This window comes from Sparus aurata, chromosome 11, assembly GCF_900880675.1.
Source record: "Sparus aurata chromosome 11, fSpaAur1.1, whole genome shotgun sequence".
Lineage (NCBI taxonomy): Eukaryota > Metazoa > Chordata > Actinopteri > Spariformes > Sparidae > Sparus > Sparus aurata.
Window position 1 is genome coordinate 22,832,495 of NC_044197.1, and position 27,660 is coordinate 22,860,154.

At 39.2% G+C, this 27,660-nt stretch overlaps 2 protein-coding genes across 5 annotated transcripts in view; both read right to left on the bottom strand.

Annotated features, from left to right (window-relative positions):
* Positions 1 to 333: 333 nt before the first annotated feature.
* Positions 334 to 21,587, bottom strand: myo1f (myosin IF). Of its 2 annotated transcripts, XM_030434332.1 has the most exons (29): positions 21,469 to 21,587; positions 21,167 to 21,328; positions 16,555 to 16,683; positions 14,753 to 14,842; positions 14,548 to 14,642; positions 14,333 to 14,420; positions 14,144 to 14,233; positions 12,402 to 12,533; positions 12,099 to 12,233; positions 10,286 to 10,418; positions 9,677 to 9,873; positions 9,459 to 9,539; positions 9,228 to 9,314; positions 8,884 to 8,970; positions 8,081 to 8,248; positions 7,712 to 7,797; positions 7,528 to 7,609; positions 7,300 to 7,406; positions 7,104 to 7,202; positions 6,830 to 6,974; positions 5,776 to 5,890; positions 5,519 to 5,688; positions 5,210 to 5,355; positions 3,682 to 3,828; positions 3,448 to 3,596; positions 3,195 to 3,257; positions 2,629 to 2,839; positions 1,443 to 1,603; positions 334 to 1,339 (listed from the first exon to the last, which is right to left on the bottom strand). In XM_030434332.1, the coding sequence occupies exons 2-29, from the start codon at positions 21,167 to 21,169 to the stop codon at positions 1,263 to 1,265; spliced, it is 3,273 nt and encodes a 1,090-aa protein (XP_030290192.1). In that variant the 5' UTR covers positions 21,170 to 21,328; positions 21,469 to 21,587; the 3' UTR covers positions 334 to 1,262. The 2 variants fall into 2 exon arrangements, with proteins under 2 accessions (XP_030290192.1, XP_030290191.1); XM_030434331.1 differs by lacking the exon at positions 21,469 to 21,587 and having other exon boundaries at positions 21,167 to 21,358.
* A 1,444-nt stretch (positions 21,588 to 23,031) lies between these two features.
* The window catches only part of adamts10 (ADAM metallopeptidase with thrombospondin type 1 motif, 10), a 53,132-nt gene continuing 48,503 nt past the window's right edge, over positions 23,032 to 27,660 (bottom strand). For all 3 annotated transcript variants that reach the window (XM_030434043.1, XM_030434044.1, XM_030434045.1), the window contains one exon: positions 23,032 to 27,356. In XM_030434043.1, the coding sequence (XP_030289903.1) occupies positions 27,247 to 27,356 (110 nt within the window). In that variant the 3' untranslated portion in view covers positions 23,032 to 27,246. The remainder of the gene's footprint in view (positions 27,357 to 27,660) is intronic.

The following is a 27,660-nucleotide window of genomic DNA, read 5'->3' on the forward strand; positions in this document are numbered from 1 at the left end:
GAGTAAAATGTAGAAAAACTGATCACTCGAGTAAAGAACTACATACAACATTTGAGTAAACATTTTCTTGGAAGACAGAGATAATTTATCAACTTGGAACACTGTTGGTAGTTAAATCTTACAGTGCATCATATTTTAAAAAGGAAATATGTGTTTTACTTTACATGTTAAATCTGCTCCTGAAAAGTATAAAATAGTGTAAATAGTGAAGTAAAGTTAAATTAACTCACAACCACCATTAATTTTTCCTTTTCGGTTTTCCTTAATGAAGTTTGTTTACCATGCAAGCACTTAAATAACTAATCAATTAATCAATCAAGGATGAAAAACTAATTTCAGAGTGTTAACGCTCTTTATTTTTCTCATCTTATTCATATACAAAAACAGATATTGATTGACCGTCAAGGAATTACATTATCTTACAAAATCAACCTAAAATTTCAAGGCAGAAATAAACATTTCTAAAAAAATGTAAAAAGAATAAGTCACTTCCTTCCTGTTGGTTATTCAGAAATTTTTCATAACTTACTGAGGACAGAAATCAGTGCCAAGTCCATGAGGGAAAATATGAAAATATATTCTTTCTTTTTTTTTTAAATGGAGTTAAAAAAAATATATAAGAAACTGCCATCAATCGTTTTAGTAACAATCCATGAATAAGACATAATTTTTTTTTAAAGTGAGATTAAAAGTATTGTTTCTGTGAACAGTTTTAATTAATCGGAAGCAGGTTTGTTACAGTGCAAACGTAACATTCAAGTTCACAACTTATCTATTACTTGATTTCATGCTGTTGTTTTAATCAGGAATACTGAACAGTATTGGATGTTGCTCTCGAGAAAAGCTTCAGGCAAATAAAACATAGTAGACAACAGAAAGCGATGCATTATTCTCTCTACTTTTCTTTAAAGGCTGTAACTGTAGCTGTGAGTAATTGTGCAGTAACAGTTTAAAGAAAGGTGTTGTGAGGGTCAAAGATCTTGATGCTTTGTCACTGAGAACAGGATAAAACCCGAACTCTCTGCAGTGGATCTGTGTTTTACCAATGATGACCATAACAGTGATGTCTCCTGTGCTCTGTGCGTACGGCACCGTGTCAACAACTTACAGGTGGCTCAAATGTCAGCTAGTTCCAACCTTCAACAGCCCTTTTTCCATTATGAAAGAAGATCTACTGTGCACCCATTAAACCGTTAGCAGGCAGAATTTGCCACTTTTAACAAAATACACATATTTCTCCCCCAGGACTGATTGAGCCCTGTTCAAATCTTTTCCACATAGTTCCCAGGGAAGAGACCTTCCCTGCCTCGAATCCTTCCTGTCCACCAGCCTGAGGGATCTGCACAGAAAAATAAGAGAGAAAAATCAATAACCACAGCAGGACATTTCAAATCAGATCAATCAGTTTAGAGTTTCTGTTTAGTTTTGTTTCGTCCTCTCACCTTCTTTGACAAGGTCAAACACGTCATTGACCTCAAAGCTGATCTCGTCTGTGTCCTGGCCGATGTACTGATATATGGCTCGACAGCGAGGCCCCTGGGGTCGAGGCTGTGGTTTAGGAGCAGGAGGAGGTCGATGACTGATGCTCCTTTTCCTCTGCTTCCTGTGACAGGGGGACATAATTGACAAAAGGCTGAAAGGAACTGCTGATGACAGGAACATGTGAAGTTTCTTTTAAGATAAAAGGCCAGCCAGAAGAAAGTTTTTAGTTTTGCATATCTTCATTTGAGAAAGATCAGGCTTTAACTTGACGGTTTCTTTTTAAACTAAGTACAGACTGAAACCAGAACTTCGGGCTACGCTCCAGGTGTATAAAACTTAATTAAAAGTTGTGATTATCATAAACCAAACCTTGCTAAACACAGATTGAGTGGCTGACTCCATAAATCCTGATAAGATCAATATAAATTTGTTTCTGAGATAAGAGATCCTAATGAACCTCAAGAAATCTGGGAATTCAGCATCATCAGTTCAATGAAATGTGCATTAAGAAACCTCATAATAAACCCGCTAAAAGTAGGCATTTGACTTTTTGTCTGCCAGGAAACAACTTTTTCCCACATGTATCACATTCATCGTCACACATCAAATATTTTTTCCCATATCAAAATCAAGGGGGCTATGTCTGACAGTTTCTCTGGCATTCAGATATTCTTTCCCATTTCAGGTCACTGATTGGCCAGGTGTGTGGAGCAGACTTTGGACTATTTCTTTAATCTTTATAGAACTCCTATTGTCACCTTTACAATGCAGAAAATTAGTACAACAGGAAGAATGCCTTCGAGAAGATATTATCTGAAATTGTGAGTGTGGCCTTTCTTAACAGCTAAGAAATCTTTTGCATTTGGAAGTGTTCAGAGGAGTATTCCTACAAACCAGTTTGTTTTAGGACATGGCATTGACAGAAACTAGTTAAACAGCAAGTGACTTAATCTCAGCTCTCTATAAACAGGTTTATCTTCTCATTCATTTATTCGTTTGGGCTTGGCAAGCGTTGAGTCTCACCTTGACAAGCCTTTACAACTCACGTATGCACTGATTTAAAATGACTAATCAGCTCCCCCGACATAAACTGTGATCATCCCTCCCATCCCTTCTAATCAGGTCTCTCAAGGGGATCTCTCTTACCCTGACATGCCCTGGTCGGGAACATTAAGAAAGTCCAGGTTCCCCTGGTTGTACTGGTTGTTTTGTGCTGGGGCTCGGGGGGCTCTCTGGGAGCCCAGTTTTGGCAGGGCTGTGCTGGGTGGCCTGCCATGTTTGTTCGGGGCAGAATATGTGATTTCTGACTGTTGTTGGGGAGGGGCTCTGGAAAACTTAGCTGCTCCGTTCTGGTGTGCTGAGAAGAGAGGAGGTGGAAAAAAGGGTAAAAATAAAACTTGAACAACATCTAGACTTTTACAATGAAAACCTTGCCAAAATACTATTCAGGAAATAGCTTAAAATCCAGTTTTAAATAATACAGTTGGTTCTGACTGATAGTGGTGAGAGAAGCATTCCCATATTTAACTAAAAGCAGCTACAAGAAACTTTTATAAATTGCTGATTGTGGTGGCCCCTGTGGACAAGAGTTGTATTAGCACCACTGCCTCCTGAGAAATACAAGTTGAGTAAAAAATAAAATATTTGTGTTAGATATAAAAGAAATGTACTAAAACTACAACGATGATTAAAGAATTAAATTGTGACTTTACCTCTACCTGCGTAATTATTTCTCCCTCCACCACGTGACTGTGGAGCGGTCTTCCTGGTTGGCTCTGAGAAAAAATACATATGCTTAGCTACATAAACATCAATCTAAACAAGAATCTATGTACAGTTCATACAGTTCAAACATTCTCCATCTTTGTAATTTTTCTAGAACTCTCTTTTGTGTGTATGTGTGTGAAGTTTTGCCCTGCTCCTTTTTATTTCAACACTGTGCTGTGTCATTACGTTCTAACTTACTGGAGCTTTTGGGTAAACCGTCCCCTACAGTGATGGTGAGGGTCTTCCCTGCAGGTTTGAGCTGGGCCAGGTCTCCTTGCCCCCTCTGAACCATCACAACCCTGGATCCTCCTCCACCCCAGCCCTCCTTCTTCACTCTGAACTCTAGCCTGAGTGGTAAGAAAGTGTGTTAGTGATTTGAGTATGTAAGATCACGTGTAACTGCAGCCTGTCTGAGTGTGCAGGTTGCCTTACCTGTCAGTGAAGGAGATTGTCAGTTTTCTCTTGTTCACTTCCTCGTAGCGTTTCGAGAGCAGGCTGAGGAACTCGGTCTTGAAGTTAGACTCCAGCAGACTGTCGTACTGGGTCTCGTGTAGAATGAAGAAATCATCCTGTCTTGTACTGAAGGAAAATGAAAAAACAGACCATTAAGATAAAAGGAAAACTAGAAAAATGTACATCTTCTAAAGAAAATATCTGCCAATACTGAAACAATTTCAGTGTCTTAACACGAGCTTTTTGTGGCTTTTTTTTGTTTTACCATGGCGGTGAAAGTTAAAGTTAGAGGTATTAAAGCTTTGAGAAGGGTTTAACCTGTAGTTTAAATGCTGAAAAAAGTTTAGTATGAGGTGTAACGCGCGCTGTTTACCGACTGAAATGTCAAGTTCTCAGTTAGGGCTGTCATATTTTGTCAAAATCGTTTAAGTTAATATTCGAGCTGTAATAGCCTGTTTTGAAATGTGCCATTCATTCATGCATTAGGCAGTTTGCCTTGTGATCCAGCAGAGATCACTCTAAAACTTCACTATCAGCTTGACCTATGACCTTATAGAGTGATGTAGTCTGTACTCCTAAAACCTGTAAATTGGTTAGCATTTTTGCACAACCGGTTCCCTTGTCTCAAATCTATGGGTTTTTCTAAAATTGGCTAACAGTCAAATGCCAAATAAAATCTGTGGTTACCACAGACTTAAAGTATTTACACGCTTTGTTCTACGACATAAAATACTCCATTAAATGTCCCACAATTTATTTATAAGGCACTTGAGTGTCTTAAAAATGGCATTTGAGGCGCGCAGGTGGTTGAGTGGTTAGAGCGCATGCCATAAACGCAGCCGACCCCGGTTCGATTCCAGCCGGAGGTCCTTTGCTGCATGTCACATCCCCCTCTCTCTCTCCCATATTTCCTATCTGTCTACTGCTTAATAAAGATGTCTATGCCACAAAAAATCTTAAAAAAAAAACGGCATTCGTTAACAAGTGGCCAAATGAGACATCATGCAGTACACTGAGACTCATCTACTTGCTAGTTCATCTTTACAAGTAGACTTTAGTTACAAACTATTCTAACTCTAGCTTTACAACTTGTAGGTTGATCAATTTACAGAACACATGTATAAAACTTGTGTAGTAAGTCCTTTAGTGGTGGTGACGTTAAGTCATGTGACCATAATATATGGTATATATTATGGTTACCAAAAATCCAATTCAGGAGCCCTCTAGGCTTTGTAGATGGACACAGAGTGATGCTAACTTCTTGGTTGGCCTACAAAAATACGTCATCCCTACACCACTCTAGTGATAGCCCTAGTTCTCAGCAAGAAAAAGCAGACACAATTCTGTGAATGCAAAGTTCTGCTGTATTTACTATTATTGTGTCAGTGGCTTCTCATGTAGCGGTGAGTGTGAACATCACAGCAGTGTACTAGTTCTTGTATTTTCCACCACAGAAACAACCACAAATGTCACCATCACCCTGTGTAGTAGCGTATCTCTATCTCACCTGAGAGAGACACTACTGATGCTTCCAAACTCCAGTTTTCGTTTGAGCACCTCCTTTATCTGTCCTTTCTCAGGTCCTTTCTTCACCTTCTCGCGACCAATCAGATAGATGCCTTTAGGGGTCAAGATCATATCTCTCTTGATGGACTGGGTTGTGAGAGAAAAAGCAGAAGTGAGAACTGTGAGCAAGGCCAGAAAGGAGAACAAGAGTGGGTGGCTGTGGGGATGAGGTAAGAAGTCTCTAACAACAGTAAGGTTCCTGTTGGTCAAATTTATTAAAACTGAACGTAACTGTTAAAAAAAGCCTCACCTTGAACCTGCGATCGAACTTGTTGACAGAATCTGCGAAGTCAATGCGCTCCCTCTTGGACAGAAACTGTCGCAGTTCAGGCCTCTGCTCCAGGCCGAGGTAGTCTCCGACAAAGTTTCTGTTGATGCTGTTCTTCCTCCGCTCCTTGGAATTGTACAGGATGTCTGAGGCTGTGTCGCAAGAATTGGCAAACATTTAGAATCACAGCACCAAATATGCACTTTACTAAGAACAATAGTTTTGTCCTTGGAACTCACCCTCTTCTCTCATCTGTTCATATTTCTTCCTGGCAATGAATCTTCTCCAGGATTTCTGAATGATCCTGGCAAAAGTGTCAAACTTCCTCTCCCTCATCTCCTCAAGCAGGAAAAGCTATGGAGGAACCAGCATGAGGAAGGAGTTTACATTTATCATTCACTGCCAAGTACATATTTTATTAAGTTTTTTTTCTGTTAATTAGAACATTTATTTGTAATATGAATTTATGCAGACAGAAATGTAAAGGAACATTGTTTGAAGTGTTTCAAACTATAATTCATGCAGATCAAGGGAGAGGGAGAGGAAGAGGAAGAGGAAGAAGTTTTCAGACCACTACCACTTCAGCCACTTGGTGGTTGTGTACAACACTGGCATATCATCACCTTTTAGGTTGATATGGTAAACTTGATCAACTCTGTTTCTAGTGAGAAACATGATCAATCATTCGGAGTCCTGTTTGGCGCTACTTCCAATATCCATTCCTGTCTCACTATGTTCACCAGCTTGTGGCTAACTGTGTTTGTCTGCTCAGCAGGTAGTATACAGCTGGGTTGTAGAGCTGTTGTGAAAACAGCCACAGTTAATTTTATATGATTATACATTAAGTAGCATGTTACAGTTCTCGAGGTGAAGCTAATTCTAACTAAATTATATACTGCTAAGTAGTTTTATTTCATTCAGTAGTTTTATCTGAAGCCATGCATCCTGTTTTTAAAGCTTGTCATATGTTACAATTTGTAAAGTAACTAGTTACTACAACTGTAAATATATTGGAGTTTAAAATACAATATTTCCGTCTGAACTGTAGTGAAAAGGAAGAATAAGGCAATATGAAATGTAAAGCACAAGTCACTCAAACTTGCACTGAAGAACAATGCCTAAAGCTGCTGTAAGAGATATATTGTTATTAAAGTAAGAATAAACAGCTGTATATTCCAACAGTTATCACTGTCATAGAGAGATGTAACAGGATTTAAGTAGAGTTACATTCCACCATTAATCAATACCGATACATAAAACAACTAAAACTGAAATATATCAAAAGTTTGTTACCGATTCAGGGTTCTTGACGAAGACCTTGGTACGTCCCATCTGGTACTGATCGTTATCCATGTTGACAGAGCGGAGGAGGTGAAGGACCCCCTGCTGCTCTGGACCCCTCCAACATGGCCATGTCTCCGCTGTCAGAATAGCATACCTGGATACAACAAGTACACACGCAGCAACAAAAAGTCACTCAGAGAGTGTTCTAGATGTGTTTTTCTTTCCGGACAAACACACAGAAATGGATGTATTCTTTAAGGAAACGCTGCAGGATTAAACTCACCTCATCAGAAACTTATTGAAGGCTCTGCGGTATGCAAATCCAGCCCTTCTTACACGTATGTTTTCCCGCAGTCCCAGGTATTCAACCTGATGCCTTGCCCTAAAAACAGATGGAACACCACCATTTGTTTAGAAGGGATTACTGCATGTTTGAGCTTATGTTTTGAAGTAACAAAAGTCACAGTGAGAATGCTGACCTGCTCTCCTCCCAGTCTTTCGGTCTTTTTGTCTCATTAGGTTTGATACAGCGGATATAGTGCGGAGTGCATTTCATCAGTGTGTTCACCAGTTCATTAGCTTGTCTCTGTTGAAATATTTAATGCATTGTTAAAACCCCCCAAACACATTTTTATTGGGTTTTCTGCAAAGTGAGGAGAGGATAAACCATACACTGATTGAAGGTTACCATCAGTTTAAAGCCTCACCTTGATCTTTGAGCTGGCTGTGGTCGGCCTGCCTTTCTTATCTGTGTTCAGGTTTTCAGGGAACAAGCTACGGATGAAGTCACTGTCGAGACAAATTAAAACATTTTACATTTATTTTTTTCTACTTCATTTCTTTCAAAAACATACAAAAAATAAATACATAAAATAGGTTTACGAGACTTACTATTCGCTGCTTTGCATGAGCTCAATGAGGTCAGGGAAAAGCACATCTCGGTTCCTCTCACAGAAGCCATTGATATCATACGACACCTGAGATGACACCAGACATTATATTTGCTGTGTAAACATAACTTTATGATTATTTGCTATACAATTTTGAATTCAAATGTGCTTGAGGGTTAATGTGTTCATGCAATGACAAACATGTTTACTTCCTCTTGGTGTGACAAAACCCTAAATCACAACACATCACACATCGGCCAACAAGCATTATATTCAGGAACCCTTACAATTTGAAATAGAATACAAATAATTGTCCATGGGTAGTATTCCTGCTACCAAAAAGTCAGCATGACTGATTTTATGTTTGTACTTTGCCAGCGTAGTGATGTATGTTGAAGCCAGAGTTCCAGCTGTTGAAATGTTCATGTGTTCCCACGGCAGCTTGCAGTTTCTGCAGGAGTGTGCCATCCGCACCCTCTCCTTTCGCATGCATGGTGGCGCACACATCATCCAGCACACTCATTATACCAGGTGGGTTCTGCAAGGAGAGGATGGAGTGTATGAATTTTACTATAAAAAATCACCACTTGCAACAGATTTCACACAGTAAAAAGTGTTTGGGCCTAAAAACAAAAGATCCTGCTTCCAGACATACAATATGATGGTTAATTATTTGATGATAAAAGAACAAGATGATGACAATGTTTATTTAAAATATTGTTAGACCCATTAAAGCCAAGCAAGGACAGTTTTTAAATTATTTATGTTATTTATGCAACTGTTTATGCCTCACAAAGAAAGAGTTGGAAAAAAGGCTGCATTCCTGGGCCTCAAAAAATGGCAAAAGAATCAGTTCACGTGTAAATATCTCATATAAGGTGACTCTTTTGCTTATTTGGACCATGGGAGCATTTTCTTTTTTGTGTTTTAGGAATTGTAAATGAAAAAAAGAAAAGATATAAAAAAAATCTAAATTCTCTTAATTCCGCTTCTAAAATATGAATATTTTCTGGTTTCTTTACTTCACTATGACAGAAAACTGAATATCTGTGGGCTTTGGACAAAGCAAGACATTAGAGCATGTCATCATGGACTTTGGGAAACACTGACATTTTTTACCATTTTATATAACAAACAACAAATCTATTAAAGGGTGATGAGCTGTGAGCTTACCAATTTATTTTCAATGAGGTCGCAGACGATCTTATTGTTGAAGTACTCGATGGGAGTCCACTTGATGCCCTCCTGAACATACTCTTCCTAAGAGAAAATTAGAAGACATTAGAACAAACTAGAAGAAAGAATAGAGCTCAGAGGAGAACAGATTGAAATACATTTTAAAAAAGCGAATTTGAAAATTGAAAACCACATTCAGACTGAATTATGTAGAAGCTCACTCTTTGCCACTATTCAACAAAACCCCATTTACTCAGTCAAGAGCATAAATCTAGAGACAAGGAAGACAAATCAAGAGATGTGACAGACTTTACAAAAGCAAAACATTTCACTGTAGCTACCTGCTCAGCCTTCAGAGTCAGTTCAATAAAGATCTGCTGCAGTTTCTCGTTGACAAAGTTGATACAGAACTGCTCGAAACCATTTCTCTGCCAGTGGGGGATACAATCCAGTCAATATCACACTATTACAACAGTAAATCTTGCTGTGCTGTACCATCTCTAAAACTACCATCTGTTGTTTTAGTGGCTGCCTATAAATAATATGGAACTGTACGTTGTAAGGCGACTGACCTTGAATATCTCAAAACCATAAATGTCAAGCACTCCGATGCTGAATTCTTCATGCGGCTTCTGGATGGCTTTATTTATAGACTGGAGAAGACAGACAGGGAAATATAAAGACCAAATGTTTTTACTGTATGTCAACTTATGTCAGTAACTAGGTAGGTAAGAGGTTTCTCCCTTATTTCACATTTTTGGTGGCTTCTGTGTTTAAAAAGTTTGACTACCTCCACCAGGTAGTCAAAGAGTCGTGCATAAAGGGCTTTGGCCAGGGCGTCTCGTGTGTAGGTGGCCTGCTCCTGGTTCAGGGTCACATTGATGGACTCTGACTTCCCTCCCCACTTTGAATCCATCTTCCGGCTGGTCAGCTTGTCCTGCAGACGGTTGGGATCTATGCCCAGCAAATATGCTGGGAAGGCAAGCACTGAAAGAGAAAAGTTATATTTCAAATCAACATAGACATATAAATTCTATCAAAATTAGGCTTGAGTAAAGAATGCTTCTTTCTGCAGTAAATGTAGATGAAACTGTCTGCAGGTTTTACAATTCAAAACAGCGACTGTGGGATGGTAAAATTGCTGCCTGGATGTAAACACCAATTATCTATTGAGCAGGTAATCCCTTGGCAGCAAACAAAGGAGAGGCTAAACAAGGTAGTAGTGATGTGCACAGATCCTATTAATTAACAGCGTATTTGTCATGGGACTTCTTCATCACCGTGAGCTGTAATTTACTCATATCCCTTAAGGGATGTGCACACACAGTCCCCAGTGTGTGTACACAGGCATGGTTGAATGGATACGTGTGACTGGTGTATGTGCATGTGTCTCACTCACAGTCCGTGCTCTCCACCTGCCCGTAGTTGCCTGCTTCTATGAAGCTGATGTTTCCCAGGTGGAGGATGCCTGCGACAATCTGCAGCACCTGAGTCTGGATGTCACCTGGGATCCCAATCACCTGCATGGCTTCCTGGAAACCACAGCAAAAATAATTAAATAATGAGGGCAGCAGTTTGTCGCATCAACAAGCATGGCTAAGACAGAGTGGAAATATTTCATTTACACTTTTTTTAGAAATGTCCTATTCATTTATTTTTGTTTCCTGGTCTTTCTGGCTGGGCAATATTAGACTGTGAAGAACAAACATAGCAATTACACTCAGTTACTGTTAAAACTAGCTAATGTTACGCTAACTAAAACTAAAAAAGAATTAAACTAATTTAACTTTAGCAATTAAACCCAACTTTGTAAGTAATAAAATGCCCAGTTTTTTTGATACTGCTTTAGCCTACTTTTTTATATCACTGAGGGCAGAACACATTAATAAATTTCAGCAATTAATTTATATAACCTGAGCTAAAACAAAACCTGTAGGTAATTTTAGCCAAGTTTGCCCAATTAGGAAAAGCATGGCCACTTACCACAGTAAAAAAAAAAAAAAAAAAAGCGTTAATATAATTTTTGATAGATAGAAAATAAAGTTTGAAAGTGTTAAAAGTAACTCATGTCTAACTAACTTTTAAAGTTTTGACAGTTATTTCCAGTGTTAGCTAAACAAGTCGCAGCTGTTAAAAGAAAAAGTGATGTTGCTATGGATACCTGCCATTTGCGCACTGATTCAGAGGGACTACTCCCTCAGTAGAAACTAGTTCCAACTAAAAATATTCATCGTGAGCTCTGTGTATTACATAGAGTAACACTTCTACTGTTTTTGAAAAAATGTGTTGCCACTGATTTTTTACTAAATGTATTTGTCAATGCTGTTGGCACCTTAAACAAAATTCTAATCACCTCCATTACATTTAAGTGGCGGAGGAACTGATAACGCCCACACCAAATAAATAAAGCAAAAATTAGCTAGCTAGTTACTAAGAAGCTGCAGTGTCTACTGGTTGGGTGGAATACGTTGTTCTACCTAATAGGCAGTGAACAAATATGTAAAAATATATATGTTTAGTTTGGATTAACAGCCTAATACGTCGTTTACCAGACTTTTGTTTAATGTGTAGCAGTTACAGTAATTTCCATGAAAGCTAACGTTAGCTATACTGTTTGTCTTAAGGCTGGATTAGCAACTGTCCCTGGCTGGGCCCGAGACCTGTATCAGAAATCCCCACAATCCCCTGGAGCATCCCAGTTGGTTTTATGGTAATGTCAACCATTTACTTTCTTTGTTTGGAAATTTACACTACTAGATATGAAAAGACATAATATGCCGTATTTAGTTATTAGCCGGCCAAAATCAACCCATTAAGCTCTTCATAATTATAGGTTACTTCTAAATAAGTTTTTGTTTAATCACATTGTCACACAGCAAACCTGGGGCCATGTATAATTCACACAGTGATTCCCAAAAGTCTCCTGGTCCCTCAGCATCGAGTACTTTGCAACCAGGCAACACAGCCTAAAGTAGAACTATGAGTCTGAACAGTTTCTTCAAAGAGTTAAAGTCCCCTCAAAACTCATTGTTGAGTTTTTGAGTCAAAAATCCACCTATAAAAAGAGGCAATGGCTGCAGAAAAAAATTGCTTATATTTTTCCTTATCTGTCAGTTAATCATTACACAGCCTTATGGTTTATCTTGTGAACCCCTCAGAGGCATCCAGAGCCTCTACTGGGAACCACTGCTTTTCTCCACAATATATAGTACCATAGTTTCTTGAAAGTCTTTACTGTCGTTGGTCCCATCCACCTTGTAGGTCCCAGATTGGTTGAGGTAGTAGTAGTAGTCTGGGGTCATGATGCCCAGACCCTCTTTCTGCTGGCTGTTGGCGCCCTCTATCAGCTGGAAGAGAAAAGTTTAGGTAGAAAAGAAGTTACAAGTGGCAGTTATTTTCAGAGTGGGCACAGAAAAATGATGAATAGTTCATTAACATCTAAATGAATAATGAATCATAAATAGACAGTATCAGTATCTGTGCCGATCAGTGCTTGTCTCTCATCCGCCTCTGACCTGATAGTAAATGTGGAAGTTCCGCTCGCTCTCATTCTGGCTCACCACCCTCGACTTCTCCAGCAGGAAGTTTGAGATTTTTCCGCCATCTGGCTCTCCTCCTCTGCTGAACTGAATCTCAAAGTATTTCCCCTGTTAGATGCAAAGTCAAAGTCAACAATCAGAGGTGACAGTCTGTCTGATCTGGTTAACTCAGCAGGTGCAGAGTGCTGCACCTGCTTGTGCACCTTCCCAACACACTAACCTCAAGCCTCATTGAAACCTCGTTAATATAGAGAACATTAAATAAATAACTCAGATTAGAATTGAAATTTCTTAAAACAACTGTCGTCAGGATGAGACAGTGCCAGAACGCTGTAGCAGATTTCCAGATAAAAACTGTGCCCTCCATCTTTATGACCTGGAAAATACTCTGCATACATCTAACTACATTGACCTGCGCTAAAGCGTTCTAGCTATGTGAGGGGGCTGCAGAAACATTACAATTTAGTGACTTGCACTAATCTGCACACTTGCATGTTGTTGTGGTTTATAGGTGTGAAATTAGAGTCATCGTAAGGACCCAACTGATGAGAAATGACACGGGATGCCATGTCTTGTAGTGAGCATCACACCAACACTGCAAACTGAAACAATGCTTCATAAGACAAACTTAATATTATATATGTGCCCCTATTTCTCAAATATACCCTTTGCGGTAAGTGCATCCTTTCAATACTTTGGAAAAGTACTATCTTTGATAAGTGAATAATGTTATTTTTCCATTAGAGCTGAAACAATTAGTCAAATAATCAGTTAGTTAATTAACTGAAAATGTATCAGTAACTACTTTAGGAATTGATTAAATTGTAGTTTTTCAAACATTAATGCTAATCTTTCTATAGTTTTACCTTCAAAGTTGTAATGTTTGCATATTTGTCTGTCTTATGTGATAGTTAACTCAATATCTTTGGTATTTGGACTGTTGGTTAGACAACATCTCACCTGTTTTTGGACATTTTTCACTGATCATAAATTAACTGAGAAACAATCCACTTATCATTACAATAATAATCATTAGTTCACAAATAGCAGTATGAGAAATCCCCTGTATGTGGAGCATGTCTGTAATGCAGTTTTCTTCATCCAAATAAGAGACAACTGAAGAAAAATCTAAATTGGCTCCATACAAGTCAACTAGCATACTCCAAGTCTCTGGATGCCCCAAGTCATCAATGTAGCTGCTGAAAGCCTAAGGAGACACCCATTCTGAATCGGATGCATGAGCTTGACTACGTTCTAGGTGTAAGTAGTTTCCTTGCAAATCAATTTGGGATCTTTGGGCTTCCTGAAACTCAGATTATGCCGAATGAGCTGTTTAAGCCACGTAATGTTGTTCTTTTATGGTTGGTCAGTGTGCTTCTGTTTTGAACATAACAGTTTGCAGCAGCGGCCTGTCAACAGCTCTGGGACCTTAATGTGCCACTACAGCAAAAAACAGTGGATCACCACATTAGGATTTCTCCTCCAGACTCCATGAATGTCAACACAAAATGTTATAGCAATCCATCCAGTAGTTTGAGTTATGTCAGTTTGAACCAGAGTGGTGGACCAGACAGCCAACTTCCCATGCCCACGCTATGCTAGCATGGCTAAAAAACAGTAAAAACTTTAACAACAAAAGAAAAAATGACATTCTAGCATCTACAGACCACCACTCAACTAGCATCCACAGTAGGCGTCGAAGAAAAGAATATACTCACAAAACGACTAGAGTTGTTGTTGCGGACGGTCTTGGCATTACCAAAAGCTTCCAGGAGAGGATTTGACTGTAGGATGATGTCTTTTACATGCTGCCAACACACACAGTGACACAGTGTGAGACACAACAGAAATGCCTGCTCACTACAGGAAATGTAAAGATATTTTTAGCCATTGTGTGCTGTCTCTACCTGAACTTTCGATCCTCCTCCAGATACTTTGGAAATGTAACCCATGATATATTTAGCAGCCACTGTCTTTCCAGCACCGCTCTCACCGCTACCACAAGACAATGACAAGTAGGACACAACACACCACAAAAGAACATAATGTTACTCAAGATACACTGGTACGTGGCAACACATGCTGTGTTATAAAAACGAAAGACAGGGCTTTTTGTGATCACCTAATGATGACACACTGATTCTCTCCATCAATCATCATGTTCCTGTACATGTTATCTGTCAAGGCGTAGATGTGCGGTGGATTCTCATATTGGGCCTACAGAGACAAATAGTGAGAAAGAGATTTGTGGTCAGTCATCAACAGTTTGATCCAAACACCACCAATTTATAAGGACTGTTTATGAAATGTTCAGAAAGAGTACTCACAGCTCCTTGGTATAGTTCGATCTCTCTCTCGGTGAAATAGGGCATCTGCTTGAATGGGTTAACTGATATTAATACAGGGCCGATGTACGTCTGAGCAGAGAGGTCAAGGGGTGTAAATCGTCTTTTAGGCCATAACTAATATATTTCATCATTTAAAAATCCAGTGTATAATATATTCAATATATATTCATATTGTGGCCAATATATGTACTGAGAGGTCAAAGTCAAATATATGTCCAGAGAAACCTGGTAACAATGCAAATGTAACACCAATGCCTATGCAAAATGACACTCTTGACAAACCTGTCATTTATATCAGCGTATACAATATAGTTTACACAATACAATTCAGCAATCAAACTCATACAATCTCTGGCAGTAAGGCTTGGGCCAATAATAGATATTACCGAATATCTCTTACACAATATCGAATATTGCACAGCTGTTACGACATCTTAAGGATTTTATTTTGAAAAAGAAAATGCACGCTGAGCTGTTGTGGCAGCAGAGGCAATGTAGCTTGATATTTAAGTAGGTGGGGATTTTACTACTCGTGAACTGGCCTGATGGTGCATGGTGGCATGCATGCAGTGTTGTCAGACAATAATATTGTCTTTCATTATATTTGCGCTGAACAATGTAATTAATGTAAAATTTTGGATATCGCCCAATCTTGCTGGCAGTAAAACATCTTTTCATTTTGTTGTTGTGGCACGATTAGGAATCACTTCATAACAAGTGCACTTAAAAAACAACAACAGTACTATCTGTACCAAAAGTCATGGCACTCCACCAAATAAATGAATGACCGACACTACCGCCTCGCTAATAAATTACAGGTTATAGTTGGCGGCTGTCAAATTTATCTGGAATGGCGGTGGTGGGGAGAATTACTAAGGTCATGTCTTAAGTATTTCTAAAAACTCGTGCTACGGCCTGACAATTATAGGAAAGGTTCAACCATCTGTACTTCCTGATTACTGTGATAAAACAGTTGCCTTAAAAAGTCAAAGCATTCTATGCAAATGAGAAACACCAACCACAAGGATCTTTCATTTCATGTCAGCGTACTACCTGGCATTTCAAAGTGGTTTTAACTAGGAAACAGCTAATTCATAGTTAATGATAAGATTAAGTTTATTCACGAATAGTTATCCCTGACAACTTGTAGGTCGTCTGTATTCATGACTTGCTGCTGCAGTGTGCGTGAAGTGACATCAGCTGTGAATTTCTTTTCCTGACTTTAAATATAGGTTTCAAGTTCAGCTGTGCTCTAAGAAGACGGAAGTGAGCGGTGAGTCATATTGAATGCAGAAGAGGAAGAATGAATTCATTGTATTTATGCCCATATATGTTTGTTCAAATTGTTTGACTGTATGTTTGTCATTCTTTTGTCATATTTTTGTGTTTTAAGATGGGCTGGACGTTTTAATGTTGACGGTATAGGTATCCATGTAACAGAGATTTTGAAGCAAATAGGTTTGACATTGATTGGACAGGATACACAACAATAATACTCCACATATAACCAAATTCAAATTCAGTTTTCTTAAATCTCTTCATCTCTTGGTGTTGGTGAGTGATTAAAGGACAAGGTAGAGAATGGGATCTAATGGCAGACTGACACAGTGGCTGTAACTTCCTGTCCCACATTCATTATGATTTCCTGCCAGCAAGAATCTAAACAAGAATCCGCTGCTGATCTTTCTAATGTCCCTGCAGTTAAATCAAGTAATATCATCAATATTTGTGACCACAATTTGAAGAGTCCAGTATTGGAGATGATGATATTGAAAGGATACAAAGATGTAGTCGTCCATGTATCTTTTCTTAAGGTTTTCCACGATGGCATCCTCAGTGATCTTGGATAGCAGGACCATGTCATCCACTCCACTCTGCTTAACATTTTGACTCTGCCAGTGGTACTTGGCCTGAATCACACACCAGAGAGAGGAAGAAAGAAGGTTGTAATGGGTTTTTTTGTCTTTATATTCATATTTAATTGGCATATGAACTCCTTTGAAAGCTAAATGATGGAAATAGTACCAAGTCTTATATTCTTGGAAGAATTTAAGACTTTAAGAGTCTGTGTTTAAATCTGTTTTTCAAAGTCCCCCATCTTTGCGGAAGTGCAATACTAAATTATCAGAACATTCAAGTACCAAAACAAAACAGAAAAAAAGAAACAAACAAACACGCAAACAAACAAGAAAGAAGTAAACAAACGAGGAAGAATGGGAAAGTAATAAAAAACAACAACCAGACAATGAAAAAATGAAACAAAGAACAAGAAACAAACAAGAGAGAAATGAACTGATAAACAACAATAAAAAACAAAGAAAAGGGAATAAAGTAGAATTAAAATAAAGACACGGAACAACGGAACAAGTTCACAAACAACTAGACAGAAAGAAGTAAATTACGAAGGAGATGTAAAATGTTAGTACCTCGGCAGTCTAATGTATTTGGTTAGTGACAAAGACAAGTTTGGCATCAGTTTAGAGATGTTTGAAGAATGCAACCCAATGTGGTCGCCATTACAGGAAGCTGGGGCTGGTTGCTGAGAAACAGGTCAAAGATGAGGTGAGCTCATTTTCTAAGTTGGACGTTTTAGAGAAGCACCACCAAAACTTTGTGACTTGCTGACTATACACAGGATCTGATCGTGACATGGTGATGAATCAACAACTTAATGATGTTGTGAAACAATGTGTGTTTTAGTAATGAAGAGTGCGTCAGACAGACCATAATTCTCTGTTGAGACCTTCTTGTGAAGGTGAACACGTCTCCTGCGTCTTGGTTTTCCAAAAAAGATACTGGTTTGTTTGATGTGTGAAGTCTTACAGGTCTTGGCATTGGCATGCTGGTTGAGCTGTGGTCTGGGGCTTCCACCTACATCTTTACTCCTTTTCTTATTTTGTAATTCATTTGTCATATTCTGCAACAAGCCTAATCTAAACTTTTCACCAGTAATCTCACCATGAAAAGACTTTTATCTCTGGAAATGTCAGAAATTAAAAAAATAAAAATAAACCAAATAATGGATATTTAGTTTGAATTTCTGTTAACATTTTAAAGTTTCCAGAGTATCTAGTAATTTCAAAATATGAGAGACTAACTTTTAAGGAAATATAAAAAAAAAAAAATACGATAAATGTGTTATTATATGTATAAAAGAAATGTCATGTACTGTAGCTCAATTAAGCCATGGTCTAAGCAGACACACAGTATAAAAAAGAGTATTTATTTCATTTCCTCATCTCATCGAATGTGTATTTTTAATTCTAAATTTAAATCCCCTCAAGGGAATTTTAGACAGAAGTCATGAGTGTCTAATTAGAACCCTTGAAATCAGAGGCAGCAAACCAAACCCCTCTTGTTCTTACTGAAGATACAAATCTTTGAAAACAGTTCACTTATATAGTTTCATTAAAAAAGGGTTTATTATTTTCCTTAAACAGCTGGGCACAGTAGGTTTTATAAATGATTCTCAAACATGAGTCAATTCTGTTCTGTCTATTTTCAGCAGAGGTTCAATTTTCAGTGGGCTCTATTTAGTATTTATTGCAGCAGGTTGGTTGTGGGATGTCTTAAAGTAAACTAGGGTGCCCCAGTAGCTCAGTCGCTAGAGCACGCAACCCATGCACAGAGGTCTTGTCGTTGCTGCAGTGGCCTAGGGTGCAGGTCCGACCGGCGGCCTTTGTTGCATATCATCCCCCCTATCTTTGTTGTTGTAGACAAACAACAACAGATTATGTTTATTTGTAATGTAAAAGAAACAAAAAAAAGTGTGTTATAAAGAATATTTAAAGATATGTGATCGTCTCCAAAAGTAAGATGTTGAGTATTCATCTCTTTTTAACGTGAGTGCCTTGTAAAAGTGCTTTACTTTGTATATTATACATATATTATACATTTCGGTTATATATTCTTCTTTACTTTGTGGGCAACGAAGAAAGAATTTCATTGTACAGAGAAATATGTTTCTTTACTGTGCATATGACAATAAACACTTTGAATTTTGAATCTTGATTAACTTTACTTTATCACACTTTATCTCGTCATATGAAAAACATTTTCGGACTGTTTGTACTCTTCGCTGTTTGCTTTACCATGTTAAAACTGTGCAGACATTATCTGTAAGATAGCTGGTAACAGACGCACTTACTGTATCTATTAAAGTGTGTCTTTTATGTGATTGTGGTCAGCCTCTGACTCAAGTCAGAACTCAGCAGAATCTCTGGTTCTTTGTATTGTTTCCCTCCAGTTTATCCCTTTTTCTTACATTTTCCTCTCGGCTCTGTGGTTTAATAAGCTGCAGATTTATAAAGCGTTTTGGAAAAGCTCATTTTGAGCTCAAGTTGAATTTGTTTCAACATGATGGCGTGATCGACAACTTTAGTCTTTCCACTGACTTTGTAATCACACGGCTTCTAAAATCCAGTTGTTGGCCTTTTCTGGTCTGTTGTTTGCTCAATGCACTAATGTTACATATTCATGTCCATTTTATTCTTAAACTTGTCAGGTGCGGCAAAAGTAAGACACTTGGTTACATCGTTTGCAGCAGTGTTTCTTTTCTTCGGACCGCTGTTATTGTGTTTCTTTTGTTTGGGCTCTTGATATTTGTGTTCTCTTAGCTAACTTAGCCTGCTAACTTTGTTTGACACTTCCGAGGTTTTACACAGGTAAGTTACAAACATGTGGCATGGGGATATTAACCCTTTTAACCTGGTATGGGGATATATTACAGTGGTAGCGGTATAAATCATTAAACAACAATAAATAACTAGGCCCGATCGATATTGGCCTGTCACAGATAAATCCATATGGGTGTATATTTTATATCTGAAAACTTTCTCTTTACAATGCAGACAAAAGATGTTAATGGTAATTTATTATCATTAAATTCCCAGTGAAATGTATAGTTTTAGTGGGCTGGTGTTATTTTGGATGATAAAGCTTATCATTAAACTGTAAAATATCTTGCATCCGTTATATCTTTGTCAATTTGGGAGATCGGCTTTGAGGGATGTATGCATTGATATTTAAAGAATACTGGCTATGTATCAATATCCCCATTGATCAAATATCAGTGGGGATCTATTAAAAAAAACATTTTAAACTAATTAAAAATCTTCTCCATAAATGAATACTTCTCATATTAGGGAAGATCCACTGACGTCACTGAAATCCGTTCTCGTTAAGAAACACTTTCTACTCTTCACTGAGCAGTCACGCGATAGTCGTGCTGTTGAATTAAAAATTCAAATTTTTTCCGGCATCGAGAGCCACAAACAGAATGCCAGGCACGTCTATCGTGTTGTGGTTTTGACACAGCAGCTCTGATCTGAAAAACTTGCGGCATCAAACCGGAACTCTCTGCACAGTTGTTGAAAGAAACTGTGAGCTGACCCTTTAACACCCGCCTCACTTCTCACAATTATTTCTGCCCGATTTTGAGTATCAGACATATTTAAATGGACAGTTGCTGATCTTTAAGTGCAGCCTCCTCAAGTGGTTGACTCTGATTTTGAAAGGTTAAAAGCTAAACGATTATGACTGTGTTTTATGACTTCAACCAAAATACTGGTTGAGTTTGGATATGTGAGGGATCATTCTGAGTGTGAGGAGGAAGTGTTGTAGGCCTCTCCTGTAGTCCACTTCCCCCCTCTCACACCTCATCTCTGCCTCTTGTGAAACCCTATAAACTTTGTACATGCTTCTGGTTCTCTTCCTGCAACCGCCTGCAGAACCCGGGGGGGCTGTCAAAGCAGTTTTCAACACTGTGTGAGCAATAAATCTTATCAACTGAGATTACAGTACAACTCACGGTTCACGGTTAATTCAAGATGATGGGTTTTTCAACTTATTTTAACATGGGCGGGACACTTTATGACAGCTTTGTGTCCTTTTTACGCATTACATCTGACTTTAATCAGTCCAAATCCACATTTTTATCTGAACTGTGATCCCAAATCAAAAAACATGACAATGCAACCAATGTGTTTCACTAGCTTGAGCTGTTCTCAATGACAGGACCATTGAGATTAGCTCAAGGCAGAAAAAAAAGAGGAAACTCACTGACTCTCTCTCAGAAGGAGCTGAATTTCTCTGAAGGGATGGCCTTTAAAGACAAACTATGAAATCCCTCTCCATGTAAAAATTGGAAACCATGAAACACTTTTTTTTTATGACTTGCCGCATAGAAACTTCTGAAATGAGATGCAGTTAATCGTGAGCTGCTGTCTCTTTCACAAACAGAAAACTGTGTTTTTGAGAGCAAAGCATCAAAAGTCAAACACTTGAATGATAAAACATAAGGCACATGCATAAAGTGCTAGTTTTCACAGCGTACACACATGTTACAGCTGTCTGAGGGTGTGCGAGATTGAAAACGAAGGTGTGGTACAGTACCATTGTTGCTGTGGGAGCCTTTCCTCCTCAGGCGTCCGTTGTCCAGAGTGTGTGTCTGTCTGAGTGTGTGTGTGCGTGTCGTTAAAGTCCACCGGTTGACCACCTCAAACTGCAGCCATCACACAAACATCAGGTCGATCAGCGGCAACAGCAGCCAGCGACCTACAAGACATCCACTGTTAAATTCAAACTCTACTTCCTCATCCTCCCCCAGATGCAGTGTGTGAAACAAGAACTGCTCGAAGATAACACACACACACACACACACACACACACACACACAAACACACCGATGCACACACCACGCAAAGTTGAGCAGCTACTTCTGTATTTCTGTCATATTCAGAGTCATCAGAGCGAGGCTGGAACAATGATGAGTCTGATGATGGCGTCCACAGGCCAACAGGACAATTAGTCAATCCAAATTGATTTCGCCAACAGCAGACAAGCGTTGATGGCGACAACAACAACCACAGAGTGATGATTATCTTCAGTCTGTTGCCAAATGATGGTGTTTCAGTTATGAGCTGCCGGCTCCACCCAGCCTGTGGTTGCTTCACCGTGTGTTTCTGTCATCAGAGAGGCTGCTGCTTCCAACGCCCATAATAACTGCAGCAGGTTCACACAGAGGTAGAGTGTACAATAAGCTGGCGGTGGAGGTGTCACACTGAGACGTTGTTTTTGCATCTTGAGAGTGTTTTCGAGTACCTGCACAACAAACCTCAATCAGTGAAGATCAGTGGCTTTATGAAATGGACGTACAGTCAATGTTGATCCTCAGTGCGACTTATTGTTTTAGTTCACCCAGAAAACTGAAAATTTGGTTATTACCTCCCCACCCTCATGCTGGTGGAGAGTCACTTGAAAGTCACATTTCACAGCGGAATGATGTTGCAGCATCCTCTTCAAGAAGAGAAGAAGAAGGGGACTTGTTTTAGAAGGTAAATGACAGAAGAAACCCAAATCAAAACAGAATTGGCTCCACATAGCCTGTACAGCATAATCCAAGTCTCCAGAAGCCCTGAGATCTCAAATTAATTTGAAAAAGCTCAAAAAATGTGTTGGGTACAACAAAACTTCAGCCGACTCTTTCATTTTTGGATGAACTTATCTGTGAGGTGATTTTCCTGGGATGTGTTTGGCTTCATGTTTTTATGTTTGTTTAAGTCAACAGAGTAATATGTGTCTGTTTTTTTTTTTACTAAACCCTCATGTGCTGCATTATATGAGGGGAAAATATAGGGGCTTATTTTACAAATGGGATTCTTTGAGTTTGTGTCCACAGGATCCATGGTTTCTATGCTTACCATTCCAATCAATCAATCAATCAATCAATCAATCAATCAATCAATCAATCAGGAAACTCTCTTTATCTAGGAAGTTACATTTTGTGCTTTAAGCAAGGTTTCTTTGCTCAGCATCTTTATGAATCAAATGTCCGCACGCTGTCTGAAGTGAACCTGAAGACAAAAGTCAAGTATAAATCAAATAATGTGTTTATAAACGAGGTCCCTGGTCTCATACGCTCAGACTTTTGGTCCTCCGTCATGAGGGATGTCGCTACCTCATTCAGACAACAGGAAGAAGTTCTTACTTAATCTTTTCCATGAAGGCTGACAGATCCAGAAATAGACCATCACTGATGATCTCAGCCTGTCTGGATGCTATTTTAACACCAGGACAGCGTGATTTTTGTAGTGCTGATACATATCTAAGGATTTAATATTTCCTTTTTTAAAAAGATGTACATGGGGGACAAATGGATTCATCTTCTATAATATTGAACAACATACAGTACATGTCATGTTATAATTAGCATGTGAAAAACAAAAACAACAATGACCGGTTCTGTCCCTCGTATTTACTCAGATAAAACAGGCTCACTACTCAGTGTGAGCCTTTATTATAGGCACAGGTAGATACAGAGAAAAAAAAATGCCTTTCAGACGCTGAAACAGGAAATACCTCTGGAAGTTATTCTCTGAAATATCTTCTGAAACGGTATGTGCAATTGAAAATGTTACAAATGGTATTTCTACCTATTCAGTCCTTGGAAAAACTACTGGGATGAGTTAGCTGTACACCCTGATGAAATACAACTCAACTGACTTTTTAAAGAAAATATCCTTAATATTTCTATGCTCCATACGCATGGATTAGCAGACCTTTTGAGTTTTTCAGACCCTGCACACGATTTAATGACCCCAAATTACGAAGAAGTGCCCCCAAAAGTTATTTGTTAAAACTTGAAATTTGTGAAGGTGTTTCAACAATGCAAAAGTTTGTTAAAAGCCACCAAAATGGGATGCATGTTCTTAACAGCATTTTGAGATTCTAATATGTTGCATGGCGACCCTTTAGAAATTGTGGCAGCATGTTACGGAACCTAAAATCCGCCAAATGTGCTATATTTCGGGGACTTAAGGGGCACTATTAGCTGCTTTGAGCAAGTCAGGGAGTGTAAATCGAAAGCTTAAATTATGGTAAAGAGGAATCCCTGGTGGGTGAGGGGCCCTACACAGCTGCAGTCTTACACTTCAGACCAGCTCTGCAGGTTGATATCACTACAAAAGGCTCAAATTGATTTCTACATAATTAAAAGCATACTTGTTAAAATGATAACTCAGAAACAATGACAACAACAGTGAACTAATAGCACCAAATCCAAACCAAAGCACCACAAGAAAAAACAACAACATTGCAGCTAATCCCCATAAAGACAAACTGTAGCTTCCTCTTTACAGTGAAATTATGTGACATTGAGTGTTGACACAGAGCTGCTTTCAGCGGTGATCAGTGTGAACGTTTCTGACGAGTCCAACCACAGCGGAGTTCAGAGCACAGTGGACGTCACAGTGACGACTGGTCTCTGAGCCAGCGGTTCTAAAAGTGTCTCTGAGAAACGGCGAAAGAGCTGAAACTGCTTTTTAAAGACGAGGCAGGGAAAATCTTCATTTGAAATCCCTACAATAGATTCAGGTCATGTGACATCACTTTAAACGGAAAGAAAGCTGAAAAGATTCACAAAGGGAGCATATACAAATCATTCAGATTCTGTCCTGATTTTTGGGTTCTTGTTTCTGAGAATTCAGCACCTGGCTATACACTGAGTGATTCATTAAAGCAGCTATAATCAATATTATTATAATAACAATGAATAATATAAATGAGAATGTAACAATATAAAAAGTCACATGAAGTGAAGAGCCGAATGAATCTGCTCGGTCTTGCGGCGCTTTACAGCAAGTTTCAGTTAATTATTTATCTGTCTGGCTGTAACTGTTTTGGTTCACTCTCAACACGCTCAGAATGATCAATTAATAATCATTTTGTCCGCAGCAGACAGCTGTTAACAGTTAAAAAGCAATACCTGTTCACCACAAAACAGTTAGCAACTAGCTGGTGAACACTGTGAAGAATTTAGCAGCTAAAGAGACAAATATTTCCCTCAGGAGATGGTGGGGACCAAAAACAGAGCTATAAACGAGTGAATATTGGACTTTTTATTCGTCAGGTGGCCACAAAGTTGACTCCAAATGAATGATAATGTTGCTTTTTAACTGCTTGAGGTGTAAATTAGCAGCTGCTATGTAACTTAAAAGGCGATGATATGTCAGTGTAGTGTTAGTAGCTTGTTTCCACCGACATAAAATGGCCAAAAATAATTGTCATGCTGGGACCTATGGAAGCATTAACTTCTCACTCTGAAGTAAACATTGTTTTCAGAGTGTCACGGCTGTAGAAAAATGACAACATCTGCGTACAGATGGTTCCGTATAAACCTCACTTTTACTACGCTACAAAAATGAATGATGAATTACAGCACAAAGGTAGCGAGCGTCTACCTTCGCACAACTGAAACAGGAAGAGGCATTGTTCTCCCCGGTCACTGTTCCCCGGTAACGGTGGAACAACTGGATAACTGTAGAAGCTCTGCACTGCAAAAGGAAAAAGAACCAGCTGATGGAGGAGGCAAAGAAGGCAAAGAGGAAGAGTGAAATAAACCAAGGTAAAACACGAGTAAACACTTGAGACGGTTCAAAACCAGCATTTTTTCTGCGAGGTCGATGAACCTGAAATAGAAGGAAGGGTCTTTATGTCACTGAATCTTGCTTTAGTGCCAGACTGTGGTGACACCTGTTTGAAGTCAATGGGAGACACATGGAGAAACACACTCAGAGTAGGTTCACCACTGATTCTTTTTTCCACCAGCAATATTGGTTGGACCGGCCCCGTCTAGGTCACGATATTATCGGCCCTGTCTATCATCTGGACAAAAAAATTTGTAGTTAACCTCCTCTCTAAAACGTTTTCTTTCATTTTCTGGAAACATTTCTTAATCATAAAGCCATGCTATGTAGATATGTTGAGTCACAGTGTGTTACCCCAATGCTTCTCACAAAGACTTACATCTGGCACCACAGTCTGGCACCCTGGTGAGATTCAGTGACACAATGACACTTCCCTCTTTTATCGGTTGCTTTTACTTCGACATAAAGTCATGAAACCTGCCTTCGAGTTGCCTTGTGTCTGAATTGTGCTATACAAATAAACTTGCCTTGCCTACTTATCAATACAACAGGTTCCTACAGTTTTTTTTGAACAGCTAGTGGAAGCCAATGTTGCTAAGACTGCGACAACAGTAATACCACTGGAGACAGGAAAGATAGAAAGTTGTCTGTTTCCGCTTCAAATAGATTCAGATTTATAAATGTCTGTGGCAGAAATCTTTTCACAGCGGCCTGAATGATGGCTTCAGAGGGCCATAAATACATCGGATTTGCAGCACAAAGAAATCAGATATTTTACAGGTTTGTAAATCCATCCTCAGATTAGCACTCCTGCTATAAAAAGCTCTTTGAAACCAGTGCGGTCAGAGATCTTCACTCCTCCTCACTGGGCTGGTGCCTGCTGGCAGAGCTGACTCACTGTGTCTCACTGTGCTCTGAATTTCCACTCACAGTAAAAGTTACTAGCACTTTTGAATGAGTGGTAACATGTGGCAAAATAAACCAGAAAAAGAAATTAACAGCGCGGCCCTGCGCCGAGGGGTTTTCAGATAATAACGCTGAGCCGAGCTGTTAAAAGTTCCTTTTTGAAGACTTTATGAACGAGCTGCCACAGTCTGCAGCCACAACACAAAATAACATCCTATCATCTGAAAATGTCCTGCTGAGTCAGCACTGGCTGTGCTCACAGTGCTCAGGCAGCGTGTCCTGGGCAGCTTGGAGCACTGTTTTACTGTATAGTTGATAACATTTAAGCAGACTAGTTAACCAAAATGGCAAGACGACGGCGAATTCACTGCAGTGAGACATTTATAGCTTCCACAGAGACATCAAGTCAGATCACATCAAGACAAACATAAAATAAACAAGCCCTCGGACCGCTGACACTTTGTGCAAATCAAACTCTGCTCATACTTCAGCTGAACGACAGCGAGGACTCGATGAATACGTAGATACGGAACAAAGCAATGGCATAAAACAACGTGGTCAAGTAACAACTATTAGATAACATAGACATCTCTCATTTTATAGCATAACATGTTCCTTTTCTTGGGCAAAGATATCTGGAAAATAATTTTCTTTACAAAGTGGATTTTTTTTTTTTTTTAATTCATAACTAAACAAATGTCACCTGTTAACATACAGGTGTATGAGAGTACTGCGACCAGCCCTGCGGCCAAAGTGAAATAGAGTAGCACCAAAATATTACAACAGAGGGATCGTTTAGAAAGAGCGGCAGAGAGGGTTCATCCCGGAAGAAGATGGAGGGAAGTTACTCTCTCCCTCTCTCTGTTTCTCCAGCGTTCAGCAGCCCTCCCTCCAGTGGAATGTATAAGTCAGCTCGGCCCGGAGAGGCGCGTGGTCAGGGCTGGATTCTGGCTGGAAAAAGGTCCCCCTCAACGGTTAACGGGACCAGGTGTCAGTCCGGCAGCGTCCCAGTTAGATTTCACACTCCTCTGACAGAAGGGGTGTGAGGGCTGTTGTTAAAAGGCTCAGTGGGAGGGTTTTCAGGCTTACTGTGAGTGTGTACAGGACCCAAAGATGGGCGCTGTGAGTTTCATGGTGTCCAGGTCAGTGTCCCTGGCAGGTCTTGCAGCACATTTGCCTGAAATATGGCCGGCTGCAGAACTTGAACCTGAGCACCAGGGGGCAGTAGGCCACAGTGTTCACATCTTTACACTCTGCAGAGAGGACAAACAAGAAAGAGCTTAACTACACCCCAAAGAACATGCATTGTCAATGTTTTTAAGGTGTAAGTGTCACAATGTCAGTGTTAGATCTCCATTTGAAAGGATTTTAAACTGAACCTCTATGTTCCCTACTAAAGAGCACCTTTGTCACACCCAGGCATTCCAGACTAATACAAAGAATGTCCTCACTTATACCCACTTTTATTGTTCAGAGACTTATACTAATTTAATGGAATTACATAATCCTCTGACAGTTAGCCTGTGGGTTAAGGAGGTTTAAGTTACAGGATGCATC